This window comes from Callospermophilus lateralis, unplaced genomic scaffold (assembly GCF_048772815.1).
Source record: "Callospermophilus lateralis isolate mCalLat2 unplaced genomic scaffold, mCalLat2.hap1 Scaffold_63, whole genome shotgun sequence".
In the NCBI taxonomy this organism is placed as follows: domain Eukaryota; kingdom Metazoa; phylum Chordata; class Mammalia; order Rodentia; family Sciuridae; genus Callospermophilus; species Callospermophilus lateralis.
The window spans coordinates 18217145-18242343 of record NW_027514713.1 but is presented as its reverse complement, the minus strand read 5'-3'; the positions used below and the strand labels follow the sequence as shown (position 1 = coordinate 18242343).

The 25199-nt window shown below is 33.1% G+C and overlaps 1 protein-coding gene across 1 annotated transcript in view; it reads right to left on the bottom strand.

Annotated features, from left to right (window-relative positions):
- The window catches only part of LOC143389641 (A-kinase anchor protein 9-like), a 133562-nt gene that overhangs the window by 15532 nt on the left and 92831 nt on the right, over positions 1 to 25199 (bottom strand). The window contains 10 exon segments of the mRNA XM_077108363.1: positions 13483 to 13671; positions 13893 to 14084; positions 14977 to 15098; positions 15230 to 15293; positions 15700 to 16134; positions 16370 to 16429; positions 16908 to 17048; positions 18719 to 19789; positions 20174 to 20353; positions 20693 to 20845. Of these exon segments, the coding sequence (XP_076964478.1) occupies positions 13483 to 13671; positions 13893 to 14084; positions 14977 to 15098; positions 15230 to 15293; positions 15700 to 16134; positions 16370 to 16429; positions 16908 to 17048; positions 18719 to 19789; positions 20174 to 20353; positions 20693 to 20845 (2607 nt within the window).

The following is a 25199-nucleotide window of genomic DNA, read 5'->3' as shown; positions in this document are numbered from 1 at the left end:
GCTCAATGCCTGAATCTCTTCAGAAGCTTTGTGAATTCCCATCCTTTTGGGGTTTTATGTAGTCTTCATTACTTAGCTATTATTGATTTTATCATTGGTCCTTATTGAATAATTCAACCCCCAGTACCTGTTTCCTCTCCAGAGTTGAGAGGTGATGCTGATAATTCCAATTATCTATTCACAGGGTTGGTTTCCCTGCAACTAACCTCTATTCTGCAGCTATCCAGGGGCTCTTCCCAAATCGCCTTATTTAAACTGTGTGGTTAAAAGGCGCTTCCTCTCTCTGGCACTGTTTGAGGAACTGGGGACCAAAATCCAGCTATTATAAGAAAAGATGCCCTTTTGTCTTTCATTACTTGGGGAAGTACATGGGTTTTAGGAGCTAGGACAAAGACAAAAATATATATTACACCCGGAATCCTGGTATTATGAGTTAACATTTTCTACTTATTAAAAAGGGAAATGTAGTCAGTGCTTTATATACTTTGGTTCTGCATCCAGAATTCAACCATGGGGAAAAATGCATTGACATGGAATGGGTAAACTTTTATTTTATTATATTTTGCTTGTTACTATTCTCTAAAAAATACAGTCTAACAACTATTTATATACTATTTACATTGTATTCTGGTTTCCTAAAAAATTATTTTTTGGTTTTAGGTGGACACAATATTTTATTTTATTTTTATGTGGTGCTGAGGATCGAATCCAGTGTATCATGCATGCTAGGAAAGTGCTCTACCTCTGAACCACAACCCCAGCCCTGTATTAGGTTTTATAACTAAACTATAGATAATTCAGAGTAGACAGGAGAAAACATGTGGGTTATATGCACTTACTATTCCAATATTATTGCCCTAAGCATGCATGGGTTTGGGTATCTATGGGGGTCCTGGAACCAGTCCTCTGTGGATACCAAAGGACAAATCTACTTCTTTTAGATTCATCTTAAAAACAGTAATTATATTCACTTAATTGTGGATGTGGTGTTATTTTTCAAGTACATATTAGAGTGTATATATATTAAAATGACAAGTATAACAAAACTTGGAAAATATTGGTTGAACTGAATTCTAGCCTTTTGCTAGATGACTGAAGACTGACCTGGGACCACATGAATCTTTTCTTAAGTTGGAAGGTTCCTGAATCCTCCTCCTCAAATTTTTTGCTCAGTCAGAGGCTTGCCCTTGGGTCTGTCTTCAAAAGAGAGTGCCCTGGACCCTGGACATTTTTTAAAATATATTTTCCTTTGGTTGTAGATAGACACAATGACTTTAATTTTTATTTTTTAAATTTTATGTTATTGTAAGTATTGAACCCAGGGCCTCACACATGCTAGACAAGTGCTCTACCACTGAGCTAAAACCCCAGTGACTCTGGACATTTCTTAATGTACAGATTTCTCAGTGTGTGTGTGGGGGGGAGAAGATGGTGGGTTGTTACTGGCTTTTCAGGCAGGTCAATTCTTTGGCACTGTCCTAAGCGACTTTATCTCTTATATGCTATCAGTGGGCCTCTGCCATCATAACCAAAGCTCCCCAACCCCATGTTCAAAGCCCCCCACTGAAAGCCACTTCTAGGAAGCCTCCTAGTTAACAGGATCTAGATCCTGGCCCTACCTCCATAATTCATATTCTTTAAATATTCATTTTACTGATAACCAATGCACATTGCACAGCCCAACATGCCCTGGGATAAACAGCTTTAATGCCCTGGGGACCTGGGGTCTTCTGATTGCACTAAGAAGGAGGAAAAGCACTGGCCAAGGATCCAGGGTGCCTATTCTGAGTTGCTCAATGAGCCCCTGTCTCCTTTTCCCTTTCTCTGAAGTGAGGGTTAACTAGCATCAGCCTGAAAAGACCATTGGGAGGATGGAATGAACTAATCCATGCAGAACATCTAATGAGCACCTGGCACACAGAAGGCAGATAGGGGTCAATTCAAAATCACTCCTACCCTCCCTTTCCCTTCCCTCCCCTCCATTCCCCTTCCCTTTCCTTCCTTCCTTTCTTTCTTCCTTCCTAAATGCTGCATAACCTAGGTGTGCTCTACCACTTAGCTACACCCCAGCCCATATCATTTTAGTGACAGGATCTTGGAAAGTTGTGCAGCTTGGCCTTGAACTTGTGATTCTTCTTTCTTATCCTCCCATATGCTGGGGTTGTAGGCATATTATATGGTGTTCAGCTGTTTGATTCCATTTTTTAGATGATTAAAGGGAGGAATGGATAGGTAGCTTCTGCAGGCTTGACTCCCTCAGGAAGATAACAACAGCACCAGGGCTTGGCCTGGTTGTCTCTGATTCTTCTATAGCAGGTTAGAGGATAGATGCAAACCCTGAGTTGGAGTCAGAAGGAGGAGGGTTTCAGGGGCACCTTGACCCTACTCTTGTGCAGGGACATGGCTTACTGCAATGAACCTCAGCTTCCTCATCTGCAAATAAGGGCTTTGAACCAAATGCCTTCTGAGGCTTCTGCTAGCTTCCCAGTCTTGTGTCTTTTGTGAAACCCCAAAACTGTATCAAGGGGAAGTCAGCTCAGGTCCTGCAAAGACAGCAGAGCCACGCTCTGAGGACACTGGGCTCTTTCCTCACAGTGCTCAGTGAGGCGACCTGATGACTTATTACTGGAGCTTTCATTCTTCCTCCTGCCCTTCCAGGCATCTGCCTAACTCTCAGAGCCTCTGAGGACACAGAGGATGTTATTTTGGCTCAATAAAAACATTGGGCCAAGGACACTGGGGCCTAGTTTCCAGCTAATGTGTCTGGTGAGGCTGCAGGTGTCCCCGTTAGCTTCTCTGCATCTTTCCCAAAGGGTACTGCCCAATGGGATTGCTGAACCCAGGAGATTATACACTGGGGCAGCTGTCTTGACTCAGATGTGAGAGTCAGAACAGTGATTTCTGGGGACACCAAGTGGTGTGAAGGAGGAGGAATTGCTAGATGCTGAAAATATCTGCAATCCTATAACATCATTCTCTGTGTGTTCCTGCACACAGCAATGGTGAAGATGATGACCGTGATCCATACTAATTATCTCTTCCATTTGTTGAGCACCCACAAGGTATGTGCCATGATACTAGGGCCTTCCCATCATTGTGTATGTATGTGTGTTTGTGATTGGATATGTGTCTCTTTGTGTATATATACACACATACAACACATATGTATATGTGTATATATGTGTGTGTGTGTGTGTGTGAGTGTATACTTAAATATGTGTTATTACTTCACATAAATCATGTAAAAGAAGAGACACATATCTTGAATTATATATTAGTTTGGATTTTTTTTTTTTTAATTTTGGGGGCGGTTGCTGTGTATAGAACCCAAGGCCTTCTGTATGTGAGGCAAGCACTCTATGAAGCTGAGATATATCCCTAGCCGTAGTTTGGATTATTTAATTTTGTTTAATAAATGTACATAATAAAATCCAGAATTACCTGAGAGTGTCAGTTACCAGTAATTCACTGTATAAAAAATATAAGAAGCATGTGTATGAGAAAAATCAGCCATGACTTAAAGTATTATTTTATGCAGAAATTAAAAAGGAAAGTGAAGAGTTACTGAAAATAATAATCATACAAAACACCCCCTGAAGCAAATTGGAGAGTTGGTGCAGCTGAGAATGGGGGGAAACAAGCCAGGTATTCACATACCAGTATATCCATTTTCAACAACTAAAAACCCAGAAAGAAGGGAGCAATCCTAAATACGGAGCTCTGGAATTTAACTTTTCCCCTAGAAAATTGGTCTTTAACAGGGACACAGTAAATACTGAAACTCTAGGAAACAAGGTATCTCAGAGAAAGAGTAACAAAGAACAAAATTTTAGTCCTCATCTCTTGAAATCTGGGCTTCCATCTCTCCAAGTAACAATAAATTTCAATATTTTAAAAACTTCCCTCCTTAGTTAAAGGGTTTAAACTCCACAACTACCACTGATTATTCAAACATCCAGAAGTCCCAATGATTAAAAAACCTAATTATAACCTATAAAATTAAAATCCTCTCTGTAATGAATGATCATTATTGTTGAATGCTAACACAAAGAAAAGACCACCAACTTTAATTTTAAATCAAATTAAAGCAAGGTTGTGTGTGTGTACACCAAGAGACCTGATTAACATTTGTCTCTCTTAGCACAGGGTACATATCAACACTCCAGATCTTCAGGAAAGAGGTTTTTAGCATACAAAGTTCCAAGGGTGCAAGGGGGTGGGTGCCTTGGGACTTACATATAACAAGATTTTGACAAGCATAATACACAGTCAGATAGTAGATTAATAATCTCCATGTCTTGTGAGAGCTAACTATGTGAACAGAGGGGACCTGTATGTTTTCTTACTAATTATCCCATGTAATTCTTTTGTTCCTATAATATGAATTGCTAGTGTTTCTGATAATTATTTTATCTCTAATAAGCCAATTCTGAGCTGCAATATTGTACAATATTTTAGAAAAATATTCAAAGATCAAATGTTACAATAAAACATTATCTTTTTTAAACACGTTTCCATCTATATGTGACCCATTCAGTCAAGATTGTTTTCAAGAAACAATTGATACCATTGGTTCCCGGTGATGAGTCTTGCTTCCCCCCAGTTTATGTTTTAACGTTAGAGACGTTGTGTCTGATTCATTCTACTGTATTTTCCATTTCTATTTCCAAATCCTTCTACTCACTCCCCAGTCCAATCAGGTAAACCTTCACTCCTTCCCTCACCTTGCTTATTTGGAGGCTGCTTTAACATATCAGAGAGAACATTAGATCTTTGTTTTTTTTTTTTTTTTTGAGATTGGCTTATTTAACTTAGCACCATATTCTCCAGTTTCATCCATATACTGGCAAATGCCATAATTTTTCTCTTCTTTTAGACTGAGAAATATTCCATTGTGTATATGTACCACAATTTCTTCATCCATCTATCTGTTGAAGGGCACAATTGTGTAATTGGTCTAATTAGGTAGCCCATTCCCACCTCCTCTTGTGACAAACTGTCCTTTCCATGGAAGTTCAATCAGCCTTAACTCAGCTGTTTCTGGATTTTTACCTATTCTAGAAATGTTTTTGTTTTTACAACTCTCCATGTCCTCTATAACTTGTCAATGAAAATTATCTTTCAGTATTTCCTTTAAAATTTTATAAAAAATAATTTATTCATAATAATTTGAATTTAACTTTAGAATGGAATTACATTACTATAATTTACCAAATGGGATTAGTTTTAATACTCTTAATATCCAACTTGTTAACTAGAATGATTCATTTAATCAACATTAAATCTCTGAAAAAGTTTAAACTAACTAGCTGGTATTATTTCCTCTTAGCCAATGAGTATACTAGAGGCAGATTTAGGAGGTGTTACTGGAACCCTACTTTACCAAACCTTGTACAGAGAGTCAGCATCAGGAGAAACCTGGCTTTTAACTTCCAGCTTGAATGGGTTCCGGGACCCCCATAAACATCAAAACCACAGGGATGCTTAAGCTATTCATAGAAAATGGCATAGTAGTTCCATGAAATCTTTGCATACACTCCTGCATACATTAAAACATGTGTAGATTACTTAAAATACCCAGTACAATATATATAACAAGTAACAGGTTAAGCAGTAATGACAAGGAGAAATGTACATTTTTTAGTACTGATGGAATTTTTTTATAATATGTTGCAGCTAAGATATGGAAGGCCAGCTGCCACATAGGCCCCTGAGAGAGTAAACAAATATTTAAACTTGGCAAAACCGGGAGGAGTGACCACAGCCTCAGGAAAATGGTGGTGACTTCTCCAACATGAAGCTTCACCAGCAACAGAGCTGTTGCTTTGTCATGTGGTCTCACAAAGAACCAGCAAGATTTAGCTGCGGATGAGGCATGTGATGAATTCAGGTGTACACATCCTGTCCTTTTCTAGTGCGACGCTGTTTTGCATGCCCATGGGCCTTATACCACTTTACCAGAAGCTCCATAGGCTCTTACTTCCTTTAAGTAAATGGTCCTGGGTTTTTGTTTACAATTTCATAAGAGCTTAATGTTGTTTCACTACTTTTGTGCACACTTGCTCCTTCTCTGGCTCTCCCTGTCTCAGGGCTAATTTAAAATTAACCACCATTTGTAATTTATTTTGCTATTAAGAGTGCTGAAATTCTAGCTAGAAGAATGACCTGTAACTAACAGAAAGTTCCAGTCAATATCAGCAGTGATTCCAAAAAAGACAAACACCATCTGCAAGCTGAGAAGATGACTTTGTATCCAGTTAGGCTGTTGTGTAGTTGCATCTATTTTCTGTCTGAAAGTCCTGCCGATCTTGTGCCCCTACTATGGTATTCTCAGACAGTGAATCCTTCATTTTTTAAAAAGAAATCCTTTGTTTGATTTTTTTTAACACTGTTTATGTGATCTAAACAAAATTTATTACATTATTGTGGTTCAGTGGCATATCTTTGATGTTTCTAATCTATTTACCTACCTGAGAACTCTAAGGACATTTAAAATTAAGCCAGTTTATTGGAGAATTTTTGAAGCATAATGTAGTTTTTAAGGTTTTGCTTTTTTAAAAAAAATGAGTCAAACTTAATTTGAATAAAGAACACAAACATCTAACCTCATCCAAATTTTATGAAAATAAAAATCCAAATCCCATGAAGAAAAGATATCACCATTAGTTTTTGCAAATTCTGAATGAAGAACTAAGCTTGAACTGGTGAACTAAAGAAAATCATGTGGATACTAGTATTTAGATTTCAAGTCGCTGTTACTGACTTCGGCAAGTTTTAAGCCAAATATCATGCTAGTAGCACTGCACAATTTACTATTTCCCATATTTTTATGCTCGAGATTGGACTCAGTGCTGCCACAGAGCTACATCTCATCTTCTAATTTTAACTTTTAAAAATGATTCTGTGCATTTTAGTTGATATTGCTTTATACAGATCACTGGTAATTTCCAGTTTCTTATTTTTTAAGACATATTTAAAACGGTTAAAATGTATTTTTTTAGACATATGCACCTACAATGCCATTGAAAAAACTTATAAAAGGAAAGAATTGGAGATTCCATAGGCACCTCTGAAACAGTATTTATTCTTAAATCAGATTTAGTATTAATAGCATATAATAAGATTATTTACTTACTGCTCTAACTTTTAGATGTTGGACATAAATGATTTGTGAAAAACCTAGATTAACAATTTACATAAAATAATCCCTTTTTTCCTGTTTCTGGAGTTTGTTGTTTCATTTTTGTTAGTTTTATCTTGAATCAGTTTGAAATTAGTTATTCTCTAGTCAAATTGTATTTGCAACAATTTATATTTCTCTAAGTTTGCTTTTCACTGTTTCAATGAAATTACAAAAAAAAATTTTTTTTAAATTCTGTTACATTAAAGAACAGTGATATTGCTAGATATATAATTTTATTTAAATAATTACAACCAATACACCCATGTAAAGTAGATTTCTGTGTTCTAAATTCATAAATTGACTGTCCTATTTAAAAATGTTTTTTACTGAGTAATGTCATAAGACTTAATTATCTTTTTCAAATAATAAATAATGTACATTTTTAAATATTGTGCTAATATAAAATCAAGAAAAATATGCTTCCAGAAAAAGTAATGGCAAGATATTTTAGAAATATTATAAGATTTAAAAAACAGTGGAACAAAAAAAAAATAGATGACAATTGTTGGCATGATTGCAGCCATCTTTATTTCCCCAACTCCCACTTTAAATACAGTTTTTATTCTCAAGAATAATTGATTTTTGCCAGAAAACAAAAATGTCTTTTTATGTTCTGGCTCTTTGTATGCAAATTTAGCATACTAATAAAAGCTGAATGTTCGATGAAGCTTTTATAGTTTAACATTTATAATTTCTCTTTTAATCTTGTCTAAATCATACATAATTGAAAGTCAATAATAAAAGAGTGTTTTGTTGTTTGATAAGTTTCAGTTATTAACAAATCTTTTTGATACTACAGAAAAGGAATTTTCAAATGATTCAGGAAATTGACAAGTTTAAGGTGATTATTTTGGCACTATCACATATCCTCCTCAGTTAAAAAATAATAATTTCAAGTTAAATAAGTTTTACAAACTTACTGTTTATATATAAACTTATGAATTCAGTAGTAATATGATTTATCTTCATAAAATATTTCAGGTATACCTACAATTGACTTACATTATAATAGCATATTCAGAAAATCTTCTTTCAATATGTATCTTTTGGGGCTGGGGCTGTAGCTCAGTGGTACAGCACTTTCCTAGCATGGGTGAGGTGCTTGGTTGGATCCTTAGCACCATATATAAATAAAATATAGATATAAAAATGTATTTTTTGTATTACTATAACCCCAAACTGGGATAAGAAATCTAATACCTATTATTAGACTTTTTATGTTTCTTTTATGGTAACACTTTCAACTTACCTTGTTAATTATTATGCATCTTACAAACAACATTAAATTCACTTTTGAACAAGAAATTACCTAATATTTAATCCAATAATGGAGAGTAACGTCCTTTAACAGATGAATGGATAAAGATAATTGTAAGCGGGGCTGGGGATGTGGCTCAAGCGTTAGAGTGCTTGCCTGGCATGAGTGAGGCCTGGGTTCGATCCTGAGCATCACATACAAACAAAGATGTTGTGTCCATCAAGAACTAAAAAATAAATATTAAAAATTCTCTCTCTTTCTCTTTAAAAAATGTATGCACACACACACAAATGGAATACTAGTTATAACAAAAAATAACCTTATGTCAACATATAGTCTACTGTCATGTATACTTAAAAAACATTAAAAAGTATATGTCCTTTCAATATAAAAGTCTGAACAAATTCAATTTATGAATGAGAGTGAATTTGAATAAAATAATTTATAGTCAGTTTTAATTTAAATTTTTAATAAATGTTAATGATAAACGTGTAGCTGAGGGACTATCTCAGCAGTAGCCCATCATGCTAGTCACACAAAAATCTAGGTTTGATCCTAAACATCAGAATAAAAATTATAAAGGAATAAAAACATGTTTCAGGGCAGTGAAAAATGCCTCATTGGTGGAATACAAACTTTCTTGAGAGCAATTTCAAAATCCTGAAATCTTTTTAAAGTTTCCAATTTAACCAAATAACCCTATATTGAATTTTTTAAAGTAAAGAGAAATATAATTTTTTTTTTTTTTGCTCTCACCTCCATCATTGGTACCAGAGATTGAACTCACAGAAGCTAAATCACTTAGCTACATCCCAAGGCCTTTTTTATTTTTTTTTTAAATTTGGAGATAGGGCTCAGTGGTTGAGTTCAGTCACCGAACTAAAATCTTATACATGTTAAGTAAAAACAGGTTACAAAATATGCATCAGGATCCTGTTTTTATGACAAAAAATATACTTATGTACATATGGACATTGAAAAGGTCTGTAGACATATTTACTTGGGTGTTAAATAGTCATTATTTTAGGATTTATGTGACTCAAGATGTGATTCTTAGGGGTAGAGGTCAATAATTTATACATATAAACATGAATCTACAGAGATACTCATTAAGACTTCAATAGCATTCTATATAAACAATATTAATAACCTCTAAAATTTTTCAATTAAGCCTTTGTCTACAGGGATATGTTTAATTTAACTTATTATACCTGTTTACTCTGAAGAATTTTAACATGATTCAGCTTTTCAATGACAAATTTTGAGCTTGTGTCATGATTTTAAATTGGCAAAAGCACAGGTTTTTCTATCATCACTACATGAAACAGTTAATAAAGATGCATGTGTCCTCAATAGATACGATGAGAATTTAATAATGATTTCCATTTAGAGTTAAATTAAATAGACTTTTATCAAAAAGTGGGGAAAAGATCCAAGCAAGCATATCACAAAAACAATAATCCAAACAGTTGATAATCATATGAAAAAGCACTAAGTCACTTGAATAATTAAAATCAATTAAAACTACAATTATGTACTGCATGCCAAACGGATTGGCAGCAAAGGTCTAACAATACCGGAAAGTTGGCAAAGTTGTATATAACACAACTCTCATATACTGCTAGTGCATGCACAAATTGACAAAACTGCTTTTTTAAAAAAAAAATATTTAGTTTTTAGTTGTAGCTGGACACAATATCTTTATTTTATTTATTTTTATGTGGTGCTGAGGATCAAATCCAGGGCCTCCAATGTGCTAGGTGAGCACTCTACCTGTGAGCCCCTAACAAAACTACTCTTTAAAATAGTTTGGGGTTCTCTAATAAATTTAAAGATATGAATTCTATGACCCAGCAATTTCACTCCTAGAAAGACATAAGTACAATTGCATCAGAAACACTTTGCAACAGTGTCCACAACAGCAATAATTCTAATAGCTAAAAAGTAGAAACAATCCAAATCTAATCAACCACAGAATGAAATATAAGTTGTTGAATATTCAAACAAGAGAATTCTATATGGTAACAAAAATGAACTATAGATAAATGCAGTAAGTTGGGATAATTCAGGAAGGTGACAGAAGCAAGACATAAAATATAAAGTTCAAAAATAGAAACACTTTAAACATATATGATTTTGGAATATATAAATTAGTAATAAAACTAAAGAAAAATCAGGATAACCTGATTTTTAGAGGGGGCCTTTAGGATGTGGGCAATGTTCTACTTCTTAACACAAACAATGTCTCCTCCACAGACATTCATATAATAATGTAATACTGGGGCTGGAGTTGTGGCTCAGCAGTAGAGTGCTCGTCTAGCATGTGCGAGGCCCTGGGTTCAATCGTCAGCGTCACATAAAAATAAATAAATTTAAAAAAGGTATTAAGTCCAACTACAACTAAAAAATAAATATTAAAAAAATAAAAAAAAATAATGTCATACTGAAGAGTTGAATTGTTCACTTTTCTGTATGTTGTTATAGTTAAATTTTTAAAAAGAGGGATTAAAAAAGAAATGGCTACTTTAATTATGGATTTCCTTTTCCTTTAGGTAGTTATCCTCTAGTATATAAAACACCTTTCTTAATGTACAGCTTTAAGAGAGTTCAACATCTCTAGCAATTAGAGAAATGCAAATCAAAATTACTCTAAGATTTCATCTCACTCCTGTCAGAATGGCAATCAATCATCAAGAATAGAGGCAACAACAAATGTTGTCGAGGATGTGGTGGAACAGGCATACTCATACATTGCTGGAGGGACTGCAAATTGGTGCAACCACTATGGAAAGCAGTATGGAGATTCCTCAGAAAACTGGGAATGGAACCACCCTTTAACCCAGCTATCCAATTCCTTGGTTTATATACCCAAAGGACTTAAAATCAGCACAGTATAGTGATGCAGCTGTATCAATGTTTATAGCAGCTCAATTCACAATAGCTTATCTATGGAACCAACCTAGGTATCAATCAACAGATGAATGGATAAAGAAAGTGTGTATATATACTCAATGGAATATTACTCAGAGCTTTAAAGGATAGTAAAACTATGGCATTTGCCAGAAAATGGTTGGAGTAGGAGAATATCATGGTAAGCAAAATAAGCCAATCCCATAAAACTAAAGGCCAAATGTTTTCTCTAATTTGTGAATGCTAATTCACATAAGGTGGGGGATAGTAGGGAAGAATATGATTACCTTAGATTAGGTAGAGGGAAGTGATGGGAGAAGAGGGGAGGGAATGTGGGGATAGGAAAGATAGTAGAATGAAACAGATATTATTACTGTATGTATATATGTGACTACATGACCAATATGATTCTTCAACATGTATACTCAGAAAAATGAGAAATTATATCCCATCTATGCATGATATATCAAAGTGCATAAATGCACTCTACTGTCATGTATAACCAATTAAAACAAACAAACAAACAAAAAGAGACCATAAAATTAATTTGTTTAACTTGGTCAAGGTAAGGCTACTGTATTTAAAATTAGATACAGTTGTTTAAAATCAATTTGACAATCCTCTCTAGCCACTGCAGTAATTACTATAATTAATGTTATGAAAATGAGAAATCAATACCACTGAAAGGAAATGTTTTAACTGAGTAATTATAATGTAAAGTAAAATATTTTCACCCATTTGTATAATTATATGAGTCTGTTTTGTAACATACCTAGGTTTGGTTTATCATTTTCTTGTTCTCTTTTCAAGGTCATTTTCTTGTCTTTAATTTGAGCATGTGGTACTTCAATTTCAGATAATAAGCTTCTTCTGTCTATTTTTAACTACTGATTTGATGCTGTTGTAGGTCTTTTCAGGTATTCTGTTTCTTCCAGCATGAATTCTGATAAGTGATTTTTTTTAAATTTCACCTCAATTTTCTTATTTGTATAAATAAAATAATTTATAATATTTTGTTATTTTATTTGTTACATGTTTAATTATGATCTCATATTCATTTATAACATTTAAAAATCATAATGAATTCTCCAGAAAAGATTTTCTTATTAGCATTTTCAAGGAACCAATTTTTAATGATTTATCCTCTATATTGTAATGTACATTTCATTATTGTTTTTTACTTTATTATAGTTAATCCTCATTATTAATGGATCCTGTGTTTTTAGATTTGTCTACTTGATAAAAAGTTTTTGTAACCCTCAAACCAATACTTGTATTGCTTTGTCAGACATAGTTAGAGTAGCAAAAAATTAAATTTCCTCATGCACATGTTCCTGGCTAAGTTAAACAAGGGCATACTCTATCTTTGTATTTTAGCTCTCATATTGTACACAAATGTCCTGTTTAGTAACTTGTTTTTCCATATTGTGCTTTTTATTTGTGATTTAATGGTTTTAAATGGCCCACAAGTGAAGGGCTTGGTGTTCCTAATTGCAAGAAATCTGTGACGTGCTTTAAGGAGAAAAGTGTGTTAGATAAGCTTCTGTATGATTGCTCTTGGCCGTGTTAAACATTAATAAATAATATACAACACAGAAGGTACCTTTTTTCTTTTTTTAATGGCACTGAGTACTGAGCCCAGGGCCAAGAGTATGCTTGGCAAGCATTCTACCACTGAGATACATTTCTTCTCCCCTCCCCATATAAGATTTCTTTAAACACAACCACACAGAAAATAAGATCATGTATTGACTGGTTGATGAAAATATTGTGATTGAGGCTTGCAGTAACATATTTCTGTATTTCCCACAGGAGCAATGACTCCTTGTAGGTTTATAAAATATAACTACTAAAAATAATGAGAAGTGACTGTATCTTATTCCTTCTCTTTTCTTTAGGTTTTACAGCTCTTTCTAAATTTCCAAGTTTGAGGACTATCTTATTAATTTTATGTTTTTCTTACTTTCTAAAATAAGACAAAAGGTAATGTTCTTCTCCTAAATACTCTTAGTGGCCCCTGTTAAAAATGCTTATCTTCATACTTAAATTAAGACTCTAAAACAAATCAGCAACTGATTTTTTTATTACTATTAAAAATAGTATTCTTTAAAATAAAATTTTGTTTTGATACTTGTTCTTGTATTCACTGTTCCAAACACTTTAATAATCCAACTGCATCTTTAGTGCCTAGAGCTGTCAGTTCAACCTGAAAAGCAGCTAGCAAAACATTGTGCTCCTTTAAGAAAACATGTTGGAGAGCAAGTAGAAATTCCCCTCACCAGTCCGGGAGGCTCTCATGAGATTGAGAATTATCATTAACCTAGCAGAGTACAAATAACAAAAGTTAGGTTTCAAATAAACATGTTTTTAAAACATTCTACTATCCAAAATAGGTATTTAAAAAAATGTATGTATTTTTGAGTCTGAAAATACAGACAATAATTTATGTGAAAATTCATATAAAAAAGAATTTAATTTACAAAGTTCATTATTGTCATTAAAAATAACAATGCTACAAAGAATATAATATTCTTTGGGTACCTCAGATTCCCTTTGCACTTGTATTTTGGTAATTAAATCCTTAAGAGATGAGATGATATTAAGATAAGATCTTCTCTCTTCTAGCCAAAATTCTGAAATCTGTTGAATAGAATGGTCTTCTCTTTCACCATATGGTGACTCAGTGAGAGAAAGCACCTGCAAGCCCTCATTATGAACAGCTCTCAGTAATCCCTAGAAACCAAAATCCAAAAGCCAAAGTTATGACAACTTCTCCAAATGCTGAAAAAATGAGAGCTACAAGGAGAAATATTAAGCAATATAGAATTATGAAGCAAAATAGATTTAGAAAAGCAACCGCAGAAAAGAAACTCCAGGCACCTTTACTAAATGCCTTCTTCCTGTGGAGAGCTAAGTCAATTGCAGCAGATGGTCTATGATTTCCATAGATTTCACCTCTAAGTTCCTTCAGTTTAGCTAATGTACTCTTCCTAGATTTAATGATTAGCCATTGATTCGACCAAAAGAAATACCGTGGGAAAAACTTCCATTCCTTGAGACTGCTTTAATAATTTTGGCAAACAAAATCAGCAATAATAAAAATTATTTTTTTAAATCTTCATAACATAATTATTTAATATATTGTATTTTATTATTTGTGGACTATGGAAATAAAATGAAATACAATATATTATTATTTGTGGAATATGGAAATAAAATGAAATAGATTCTCATGGATTTTTTTTTCTTTTAAGTCATTTATTTTAGCCTGTTTTCATTTGAAGCATGAGGTGAGTGCTACCTTTTGCTTCTATTTGATGGGGTGGACTGTACTAGACATTGTTTGAGCAACCAGGGATGCTACTTCCAACATCCTTTTTCCTCAATATCTAGTTAACAGAGAATTGACCAAAAGATCTGGTCACTAATTCTGGAAGAAAGGAGGGAGTGGAGGGCAGCATATTTTCTCCCTCTCTCTCCCCCTTCCTTCGATCTTTCTTGCTATACAGTTTTTTTCAGAGATCGAGTATATAACTTTAAATAAACTTCTATGTTCAACATAGAAATTATACTGGGTAAGTTTACTAAAATATATTATGTTTCAGTAATATTTATCTTTCAGTACCTTTATTTTCTTTGGAAATGATTCTGTTATATTTTCACCTTCTTCTCCTCGTCCTTCTGATGCTGTGTCAAATCCCTGATTTTGTGTAAGATAAACTCCCTGACTCCAGTCTGATGCAGAATCTAAAATAAAGAAAACAATCATTTGTTGTTAAACAAACAAACAAACAAAAATAAAAAACATACCCTCTTCAAACAAAAATAACACGTTTTAATCAAATACTATAAACATTCCAGAATTTTATATAACTTACCACTGGAATATATTTCTCTAGTTTTGTAAGCATTAGAATACATTAGTTCAGGAATCAAGGATCCCTAATTAGAAAAAAGAAACAACATACATAAATATTTTTGTTTTAATAAAAACAGAACCCAACGAACTATTTTGCTGTTATAATGCTGTAAAAAGAAAAAAAAAGGGGGAAAGAAAAAGAAAAAAAACTCAATCTAAGCATACTTGAAATGAAACTATGATTTATAACAAGTCTATAATTTTTTCCTTATAGATATTACCATAGTAAGAAGAGATAGTTATTATTTAAGGAACCATAACAAGTTGCAAACTTACATAAGAACTCTATTATCTAATACAATGGGGAGACTTAAATTCTAATAGTATAAAGAAGAGATATTTCTCAAATTTCTTTTAAAATTTTTGCTTAAAAACAGATTGTTGACAACAGTGGAAACTCCCCCCACATGACAACAACAAAATAAATACCTCTTTAGGTCTCAGACACTGTATCACTGCCTTCAATGTACCACACTCCTCTGTCAGTAACTCAACAGCAACATAATGTTCCTTCTTTAAAGTTTCAGTTTCTGAAATATGTCTGGATTCCATATCCAAAATTTCAGTGGCATGAAGTTCTTGTATGTGTTCAATTCTTTCAGTAAGTTGCCTAATTATTTCAGAGACTTTTTCTAAGGAACAGCTAGTCTGTATATCAATTTGAATTCCTGCATTTTTAACAAGAATTTGTGGAGTCTGGTTGCTCATGTTGACCTTGAGTATTTGGTCCGTTTGGGATGCAGTGTTTTTACCTACTACAATAGGAAGTGGCTCTAAACAGATGTTTCTGTTTGTTGGTACTTCAGACTTATCCTCTTTTATTAAGAAGTGGGATAATTTCTTTTTTTCCTCGACAAGTTGATTCTTTTTTTTTGGTTGTTCAAAACATTACAAAGCTCATGGCATATCATCTTCCATACATTTGATTCAAGTGGGTTATCAGCTCCCATTTTTACCCCAAATACAAGTTGCAGAATCACATCGGTTACACATCCACATTTTTACATAATACCATATTAATGACTGTTGTATTCTGCTACCTTTCCTATCCCCTACTATCCCCCCTCCCCTTCCCTCTCCTCTTCCCTCTCTACCCGACAAGTTGATTCTTAACTTGGCTTAAATCTCTCTGAAGAGATGCCATGTTTGTCTCTTTTACCTAAAACACAGATGAATTAAGTTGAAAATCTTGCACATCAAATGAAGAACTTACAGTGGAGAGGGAAAGAGTATAATTTCATTTATATGTTCACTTGCCTCAGAATAATAGGAAAAACACTTTGGAAACTGTAATACATATATACTTTCGCATGTATGTATGGTCACAGGTTACTACAAAATTGAAATAATTTTATTAGCCTTTACTTTTGTTTCCCAGGGGATTTAAGTTCTCTTTAACAGCAGTTTTTCGCTTCCTTTGCTAAAAGACTAGAGATTAAAAGCATTCTTCTAATATAAAGATTCCTAGCAAAACAAGCAAAGAGATGGTGAATAGATTTATAACAATGAATTTTTCAAAAAAGACTTGTAAATTTAGTTTTTAAGTTATGGCTCTGGACTTGTTTCTATAGGACAATTTGAAAGGGAATTAAGATGGGTAGAAATGAATGAATTAGGAGTTATGTTACTTGTCTTACCAAAAGCTCTTTTTGAAGTTTTTCTGTCGTTTCTTTGAAAGTGGCAAGTTCTTCTTTGGTAGCCACTAACTGGATTCTAAGAGCCTCAAGTTCTTCAAAAAATCCACTTTCTCCACTGGCATTTATTAACTCAGTAGTTGTCTGGATACAGTAGAAAACATAAGAAATACATCATTTAAAAAAAAGAGCTAAATTCAAAGCATTTACACATTCTAATGAAGCTTTTCCAAGACTGACTGCCTAGGGGTTTTAGTGATAAATGCTCTTTCAACAAACAGTGAAACATTTTAAGAACCATCATTTTGTATTCTTAAGGAAATAAGAAAGATTTTCTAGGAATGAAAGACAAATCATGCCATTAATACATATAACATTTATAAATTATTGATAAAAATATTCTTTGTGCCACTCAAAAGTTTCATATTTATATTACTTTCCTCAAAAGATATGAGCTCAAAGATAATTATTGTAAGTTATACCTAGAAAGTTATATTAATATTTTAATAATTATTACCTACAGTAATATGCAATTCCAATGAGCTAGGAAGAAAAAGTATAGTGAATGAAATTATTATCCTTTGCCAATATAAATTAAGTAGACATAAAATCCCAATGTATCAATCTTCTGGGGCAGATAAGACTGAACTTCTGGTACTTGAAATTGTAAGTTTATTAAGTGAGGGAATTTGTCATGTCTGTCATACACTAAGAAATAACTGAAATTTCTGATCTTTATGTAAGTAGACTTAGGTCAGTTACAAATTTTCCCTAAGAAGAATAAAATATATTATGAGGCATAAAATTTGCCAAGCTAATAACTTGTTACTCATATGTTAATTCAATATGAATATATTTTGATATTTTTATAATTGTATCTCACCTACATAACTTTCACAGATTTTATGCCAAAATTGTTTTTGCAAAAGTGTGGTATGACCATTTTATAAAGCTCTTCCCCAACCAAAAAAAAAAATTGTGCTGGTATTAATTTAAAATCATCTATTAATAAACTGTCTTTGGTGCAAGATTAGAATGTATAGAATACTTATGAATATACATTACTGTGGTGTTGATGATTATAGGGTGCACTATGGTACTTAAAAGAGATGATGACATAACATACTTAGTAGAGGTACATTAAGGGGGAAAATATCCACAGAAATTTTGGAGGACATTTGCTAAATTTAATGTTTCCATATTTATTTGAACTGTTCTAATTAATGACAACCCTGATTGAATAAAGATGTTTGAAGATCACAAAACATAATTAGGGCCCATTATTCTAATGATAATAAAATGACCCTATAGTGTTAAATTTAATCTGGTCTCTATACCTTGAGTTTCTGTGTAAGAAACTGCAATATAACTTGGTAGGGAAACAAATGAACAGAGTATAATTAACTACTAAGTCTCAGCCAATGATAATAGGCAACTATGTTTCAGCCAATCATAGGCAATCAACCAATCAAATCACATCCAAACAAGGTCTAGCCATGACCAATCAAGCAATTTCTGAATTTTATTTGTGAGTTCTGCCTCTAAATCCACCCACTGTTGCACAGTGAAGCTGTTCGAATCTCTTCTGTTTCTGAGTGTTGCACAATGCATGTAGCACTTTTTGCTCAAACTCTTTAGTTTGTCTAAAGTTCTTTAAGAACAGTATGATTTTTTTAATAAAATCCCATTATGTATAAATTGGTAGGTGTCAGCAGAACTGTTTGACTTAGTAAATTACCAATCAGCTTAATAAGCAAAGGAAAAAAAAGAGTTTCTTAGGGTATTTATGTGAAAAATTCAAATATAAAGCTAACCTTGAGAACAAAATCTCCATGAGGGCTTCTTTTCCTTTCTTTTCCTTCTAGTTTTTTCTTACTGTCCTCCAATAACTTCTGCAGTTCTATCAGCTTCTTTTCTTTTTCCAAAGCATTTTTCTCTGCAGTTTCTACTTGTTCTTTTTCTGAAATCAAAGTAGTATGCATTTCAATCACTTGTCTTTCTAAGTCTGATATTCTCAAGGTTAATGCAGACATATCTGACTCCATCTTGTTTTCTGTTATTTGATTTAAATTCTGCATATTTTCCTTTTCAAGTTCTGATGAAGCTATTCCTTTATCTTGATAGAATTTCACATATTCCTGAACTGCCTCAAGTTGGACTTGACTTACAAGAGCAGCAGCTACTTTCTCCTCAAGTACTTTCTGTAGGTTTACGATCTTCTTCTGAAGCATTTCTGTTTCAGATTGGCCTTGTTCTTTTATGTCTTCTATTTGTTTATAACACTGGATAAGTTCTAAGTCCTTTGTGCTAACAGAGCTCTCAAGCTGTAGCAGTTTTGTTTCCAAATTTCTGGAAACTTCAGTGCTTTCTTCAAAAGATCTGAGATACATCTTGTTCTCAGGGGGTTTAAGAACATCTTCAATATGGATTACTTCCAGTTTGGGTTGGTCTTTGCTGAGATCATCTATAGTCATGCTAACACTTTCATCTGGTATACTTTGGATTTTTTCCTTATGGTCATGTTCTCTCTTCAAGTTGACTAATTCTTGTGTTAGCTGATCCATTTTAAAATTGGTTTCTTTAAGTACATTTTTTGTGAAGGCCATTTCTTCATTAGTGATTTCTACTTGCTGTTCCAAAGCCAGCTTTTCAGCTATAACCTTTTCCAACTGATGTTTCAAGCTGTCCTCTTGTTCTGAGGGGGAATTGGTATCCAACAACATATTCTGTTTAATATATGACAATTCCTCCTGAAGTTTTTCAATAACTTCATTGAGCTTGTCTGTTTCTTCTTCTCTATTTTTCTTCAAACGTTCTTGATGACTCTTTAGACATTCTATTTGGGCTTCAAGATCCCTTATCAGTTCATTTTTTTCTTCAAAATCCTATTAGTTAATTCAAAAAAGGGAAACACAGAAAATGTATTCATATTTTAAAATTTTGTTTTATTTTAGGGTAAAAACTTAAAGATGATCAGGCACAAAAGCTGTATAGCTTGTCAGACACATTATGTTACTTTCAATATAGACCAACACCTCCCTTATCACATCAAACAAAGACCTTATTTAGAACATCATTCTGGAAGTTCTATTACACATAAGTGGCTTATGCTTTTAGTATTTGATTCTCTAATAGGAAAATGTCAACATTAGTACATTTTATTGGAAAGGATAAAATACTGAATTAAGTCTATAACAGATGGCATCCAAAGCTAATTACTCTATTTAACTATTAGATTTCAGATAATAACCAATTTTAAATGAGTATACCTTGTTATCTGTTGTAAGTCTAAGTTGTTGATGAAAGTCTCTAATTTGCTCATTTAATCGATCAATTTTTACCTCTTTTTCCTGTATTATTTGAGCAAATTTCCCAAATAGCATATGCTGGTCATGAGTAGAGATAGCCTCAGGATCCATTATGGCAAATCTCAATTTCTCCATTTCATCCTAGTGACAAAAATAACTATCATAGTTGGATGTATTCATGTCTGGCATTTTTCACAACATTGTTTCAATTAAGTCTTATAAAAAATACATTTCCTACAATGTACAAGTAAAAAAAATTAGACATAATGTAGATCAATAATTCTTGAAATATTTTAATAATAAAAGATCTCAAAAATTTAATTATAAACAGAAAATAAGTTCCATGCAAATCTATTTGCTTGCTAGTGTTCTTCGAGTGAGTATTATTTAGATCTGGACTTAGTAAATGTTTATTATAACTACATAGGAGCAAAACTTATTATCTCTTTATAGAAAAAAATTTTTTTCTAAAATAGTTACCTTGAATAAGTTATTTTCTTGTTCAAGTTCCTGTAGACGGGTAGTGGATTCCTTTTTCTGTATTTCCAATTGCATATGTAGTTGCTGAACTTCTTCATTTTTATTTTCAAGCTCATCTCTAAATTGCTCTAGTTGTTCTTCTAAGTTTGTTATCTTTAATATCAAAATTATGAAAAGTAAAGAAAAAAAACTTTATACAGATGTTTGTCGAGATAGAATTAAGAATGTTGGGGCTGGGGCTGTAGCTCAGTGGTAAAACACCTGTTGTGCACATGTGAGGCACTAGGTTTGATCCTCAGTACCACATAAAAATAAATAAACATATTGTGTCCAACTACAACTAAAAAAGAAATTAAAAAAAAAAGAATGTTGTATTTGCTTTACAAAATACATATGCTTAATTCATAAGAATAAACGAAAGTGGTTTTCTAAGCCAGCCATACCTGTATGGTTCCTAGACATGCTCACACTGCACATTCTTTTTTTTTATTTTGTTTTTTGGTTTGTTTATTTTGTTTTTGTTTTGGCACTGGGGACTGAACCCAAGGGAGCTTTACCATGGAACCACATCCCCAGCCTTTTTTTTTTTCATTTTATAGTTTTTAGATACAGTCATGCTTAGTAAGTAGCTTAGGGTCTTGCTAAGTTGCTGAGGCTGACCTCAAACTTGCAATCTTCCTGCCTCAGACTTCTGAGTTGTGGGATTATAGGTGTGTGCCACCGTGCCTGTCACCTGCACATTCTTAAACCATCTTGCCCAAGCAGAAGACACCTTAAAGAAGGACACCAGGAAACATTTTCTACCATAAGCAGAAAGAGTCACAGAAAGGAGTAGTCCACATGCTAACTCTTTTGTTAAATTCAGTTAGAATTAAGTCAGTTGCTATTGAAAATCTTAGAAAAATTGTAGAATTAATTCAGTTATTCTATTATCAAATAAAACTAACTTAATATAGTCCCACAGATATCTAATTATAATCCATTGAATGCCCTGGCTGCTTTGTGGTTTGATTAAGCAGATGGAAGCAGAGATACACAATAAGGTCAAGAGATCCTTAGGTCTGAATTGCAGAGTAAGTTAAACAAAATAATTTTAGTAGAAAATCAGGGAGCTCTTACTTATAGGAAAACAGAAATTTAATTTTTGAAGATGGATTATTAGTAATAAAAGTAAAATAATCCTCTTTGATGGTTATACAAAAAAAATGAACCTGATGATGAATATTAAGAGCTAATTATTGCTCTATTTAAAAATATGGGTTTGATTGAGGACATTAGCAGTCACTTTAGCTCACTGCTTCACAGCTACTTAATATTTAATAAATGAATTTATAAACATATATTTACTTGATGATCAAAAATGTTGCATTAACAGCAACCTAAGATGCAGAAGTAGTGTTTAGTAGTAACTGGCTCAGAGCCAACTTTAAATCATTTAGTGCCTTAAAGTTGAAAAGGGGCATATGTTGCTTATATACTGATACATCACATAATTAGAATCATTCTAGCACAGGCAAGGCAAGGTCTTAAAAATCAGCCTAAAAAGAGAAGTCAGCAAGGAAAAAAAAATCAGCCTAATATTTCTTAAACAGAAATGGTATCAATACTAAATAATGGCTATTATTTATAGAGAATTACTGCTAGGCATGGGTACAAAGTGCTTTATATATTGTTATTTTTTAAAAAGCCAGTTACAACCTTAGGAGCTCTATTCTATGATTAACCCCATTTCAGAAGTAAGGAAGGGAGTTACAGCAAGGAGTAACTTGTCCTGAGGTCACATGTCTACTATGTGGTGAAACCACCTTTTGAACCTGGGGAGTTCCAATCCTAAACTATAATTTATCTTGTTTCTAATAACTAATGTCTAAGACCTCTATTTAAAATTTTTTGTAACACTGATATTAAATTCTGTAGACACTAAAACACGTTTAGTGATTGTACATATATAATTTCCAGGTTAGTTTATTGAAAATTGTGATGACTGTATCTTCTTCAAAGTTATCTGACAGTAGTTACACCTATTCTTCAAATTTTAATGACAAGGTATTATAAAATCAACATACACATAGTTATTTAAGTTCAAAATTGCTGCCCCACCTCACATGACCTTTTTTTTCCTTGTGACATCACTTAATAGTCAAAGTCTTAGCTCTATGTCTTAAAAGCCCTGCTACTCAAAGTGTAGTCTCTGGAGCAGCAGAATAGGTATCATGTGAGAGCACGTTTGATGCACAGAATCTTATGCTGCACTCAAAATCCTGCATTTTGGGAGCTGAGGTTGTGGCTCAGTGGTAGAGCACTTGCCTAGCATGCATGAGCACAGGGTTTGATCTTCAGCACCACATTAGGAAAAAAAAGGTATTTAGTTTCTCTACAACTAAAAATTAAAAAAAAAAAAGATAAAAAAAAAGACCTGCACTTTAACAAGATCCCCAGCTGATTCATATGCAGAGAAGGACTGGTTTAAAGTACTAACATTTTTATTTTAAGTAGCTGAACTTGAGACATCACATCAGACCTTAATTTCTCCAAATGACACTATGGAACATTCTTGTTATTCAAGCAGACTTTAGTTTCAGGCTGTCTTATAGCAACACCCAAACCAGAAGAACATTAGAAAGGTTTAAACCAATTGATATATAGACTATTTGGATGACACTAATTTGTACCTATTTGAGTTTTATTTTATTTTATTTTTAAGTGTTTTTTTTTTCTCATAAAAAAAGTATAGGGGCTGGGGTTGTGGCTCAGTGGTAGAGCAAATGTTTGCCTGGCATGTGTGAGCCACTGCATTCGATTCTCAGCACCACATAAAATCAAAAAATAAAATAAAGGTCCATCAACAACTTTAAAAAAATGTTTAAAAAACTTATATGTTCCACTAATTAGAGAGCATATTCCTTGAAGTCTGGTGTTGATTTCACAACTGAACAAAAGTGCTTTACATGCAGAAACAGTTTAATAATAAATGTTGAATGACAGTCTTTAACATTTTTCACTAACAAGCAAAATATATTCAGTGTTCTGGCAGTATAGCATCATAGGGTTCCAGATTCAGTTCTTTCTGTCTGTACTAAGTACTAACCTCTCTTAAGGATCAGCTCACACATTGGCAAATTAGGATATTTTAGAACAGAACCTATTCCCAGCGAGACTGTTAAGGGTTAATGGGATAAGGCATTTAATATACTTTCTAGACTCAGCCCTCAGCAAAGTTAACTATTATTTACTATTGCTATCTGTAAACTAGAGCTCATTAATTCTACAGAGAGCTAAAACTTATTGAAGGAATCCTTTTCTCAAAATAACTATTGTCTCCACAATATTTCCTTCTCCTATAAGAAGCTGTTTTCTTCTTTTTATTCATCCCACATTTCTACGTAGTTTAATGAACTTTCAAAAAAATGTTTTATTCAAATCTAGGTTTTGGGAGTATTTGAATATCTCAACTATAATGATACATAAGGATATCTTTATGTTTATACTCAATAGGACATCTGAAAACATTTGCCTAGTTTTCAGGATAGAATGCTTAAGTTATTTTCATTAAAAGACATATGTTTTAATTCTACATTCATTATTCAGTTATAGGTAAGGGAGGGAGTTCTGATAGAATACTCATTATAGTTATTTAAAGCAAGTAAATGAAGGTCAGCTGCTATTTTAATCTGTATATATTCACTCAACATCTTTGGCTCTGGGTCTCTATCTGTAAAAACTGAAAGTCAGTTAACAGATGCTCTCTATGGTTTCTTATAGTTCTGAACTACTAGTGCTATAATCCTGAGTAAAAGGTAGATGTGTATTAGAAACTTAATTCAGGAAATTAAGGTGTTAGTAGATATATATTACGTTCAAAAGATAATAAAAATAATAGGGCATGGTGGCACATGAATGTAGTCCCAGCTACTCAGGAAGCTGATGTGAGAGGATTGCTTGAACCATGTAATTTGGAGTTTATAGCCAGCCTGGCACTATACTTAATGGCTTCCATCTCAAAATACAAAAACAAAAACAAAAAAACCTGTGTGTGCGTGTATGTGTGTGTGTGTGTGTGTGTGTGTGTGTGTGTGTATGTATGTATGTATAGAATTAGGGCTAAGAAAATAACTCAGTGATGGAATGCTTGTGTGATGCCCTTTGACCCCCAGAACACACACACAAATGAAGAGAAACAACTAGTAAGCTACATCAAGATTCCTTAATCAACTACCACTACTTTTAGATCCAGTTGTGAAGGTTCATTTTTTGGGGGAGGAGATTATTCAGTATTTAAGATAAATCATTAAGTATTAATTCCTTTCAAATATACAGAAATAGTTACACAAAAATAAATGTTCTCACTGCCTTCAATGAAAACTCCAAACCTAATAAACAAGAACTTCTCAGATGTTACATAAAAATGGGAAAACGATCCTTCTCATGGATCATTTCAACTATAGTAATTTCTATGGATTCCTTTTTTCTTCTTTGAACTACACATTCGCTGAACCGTCATTTTGGC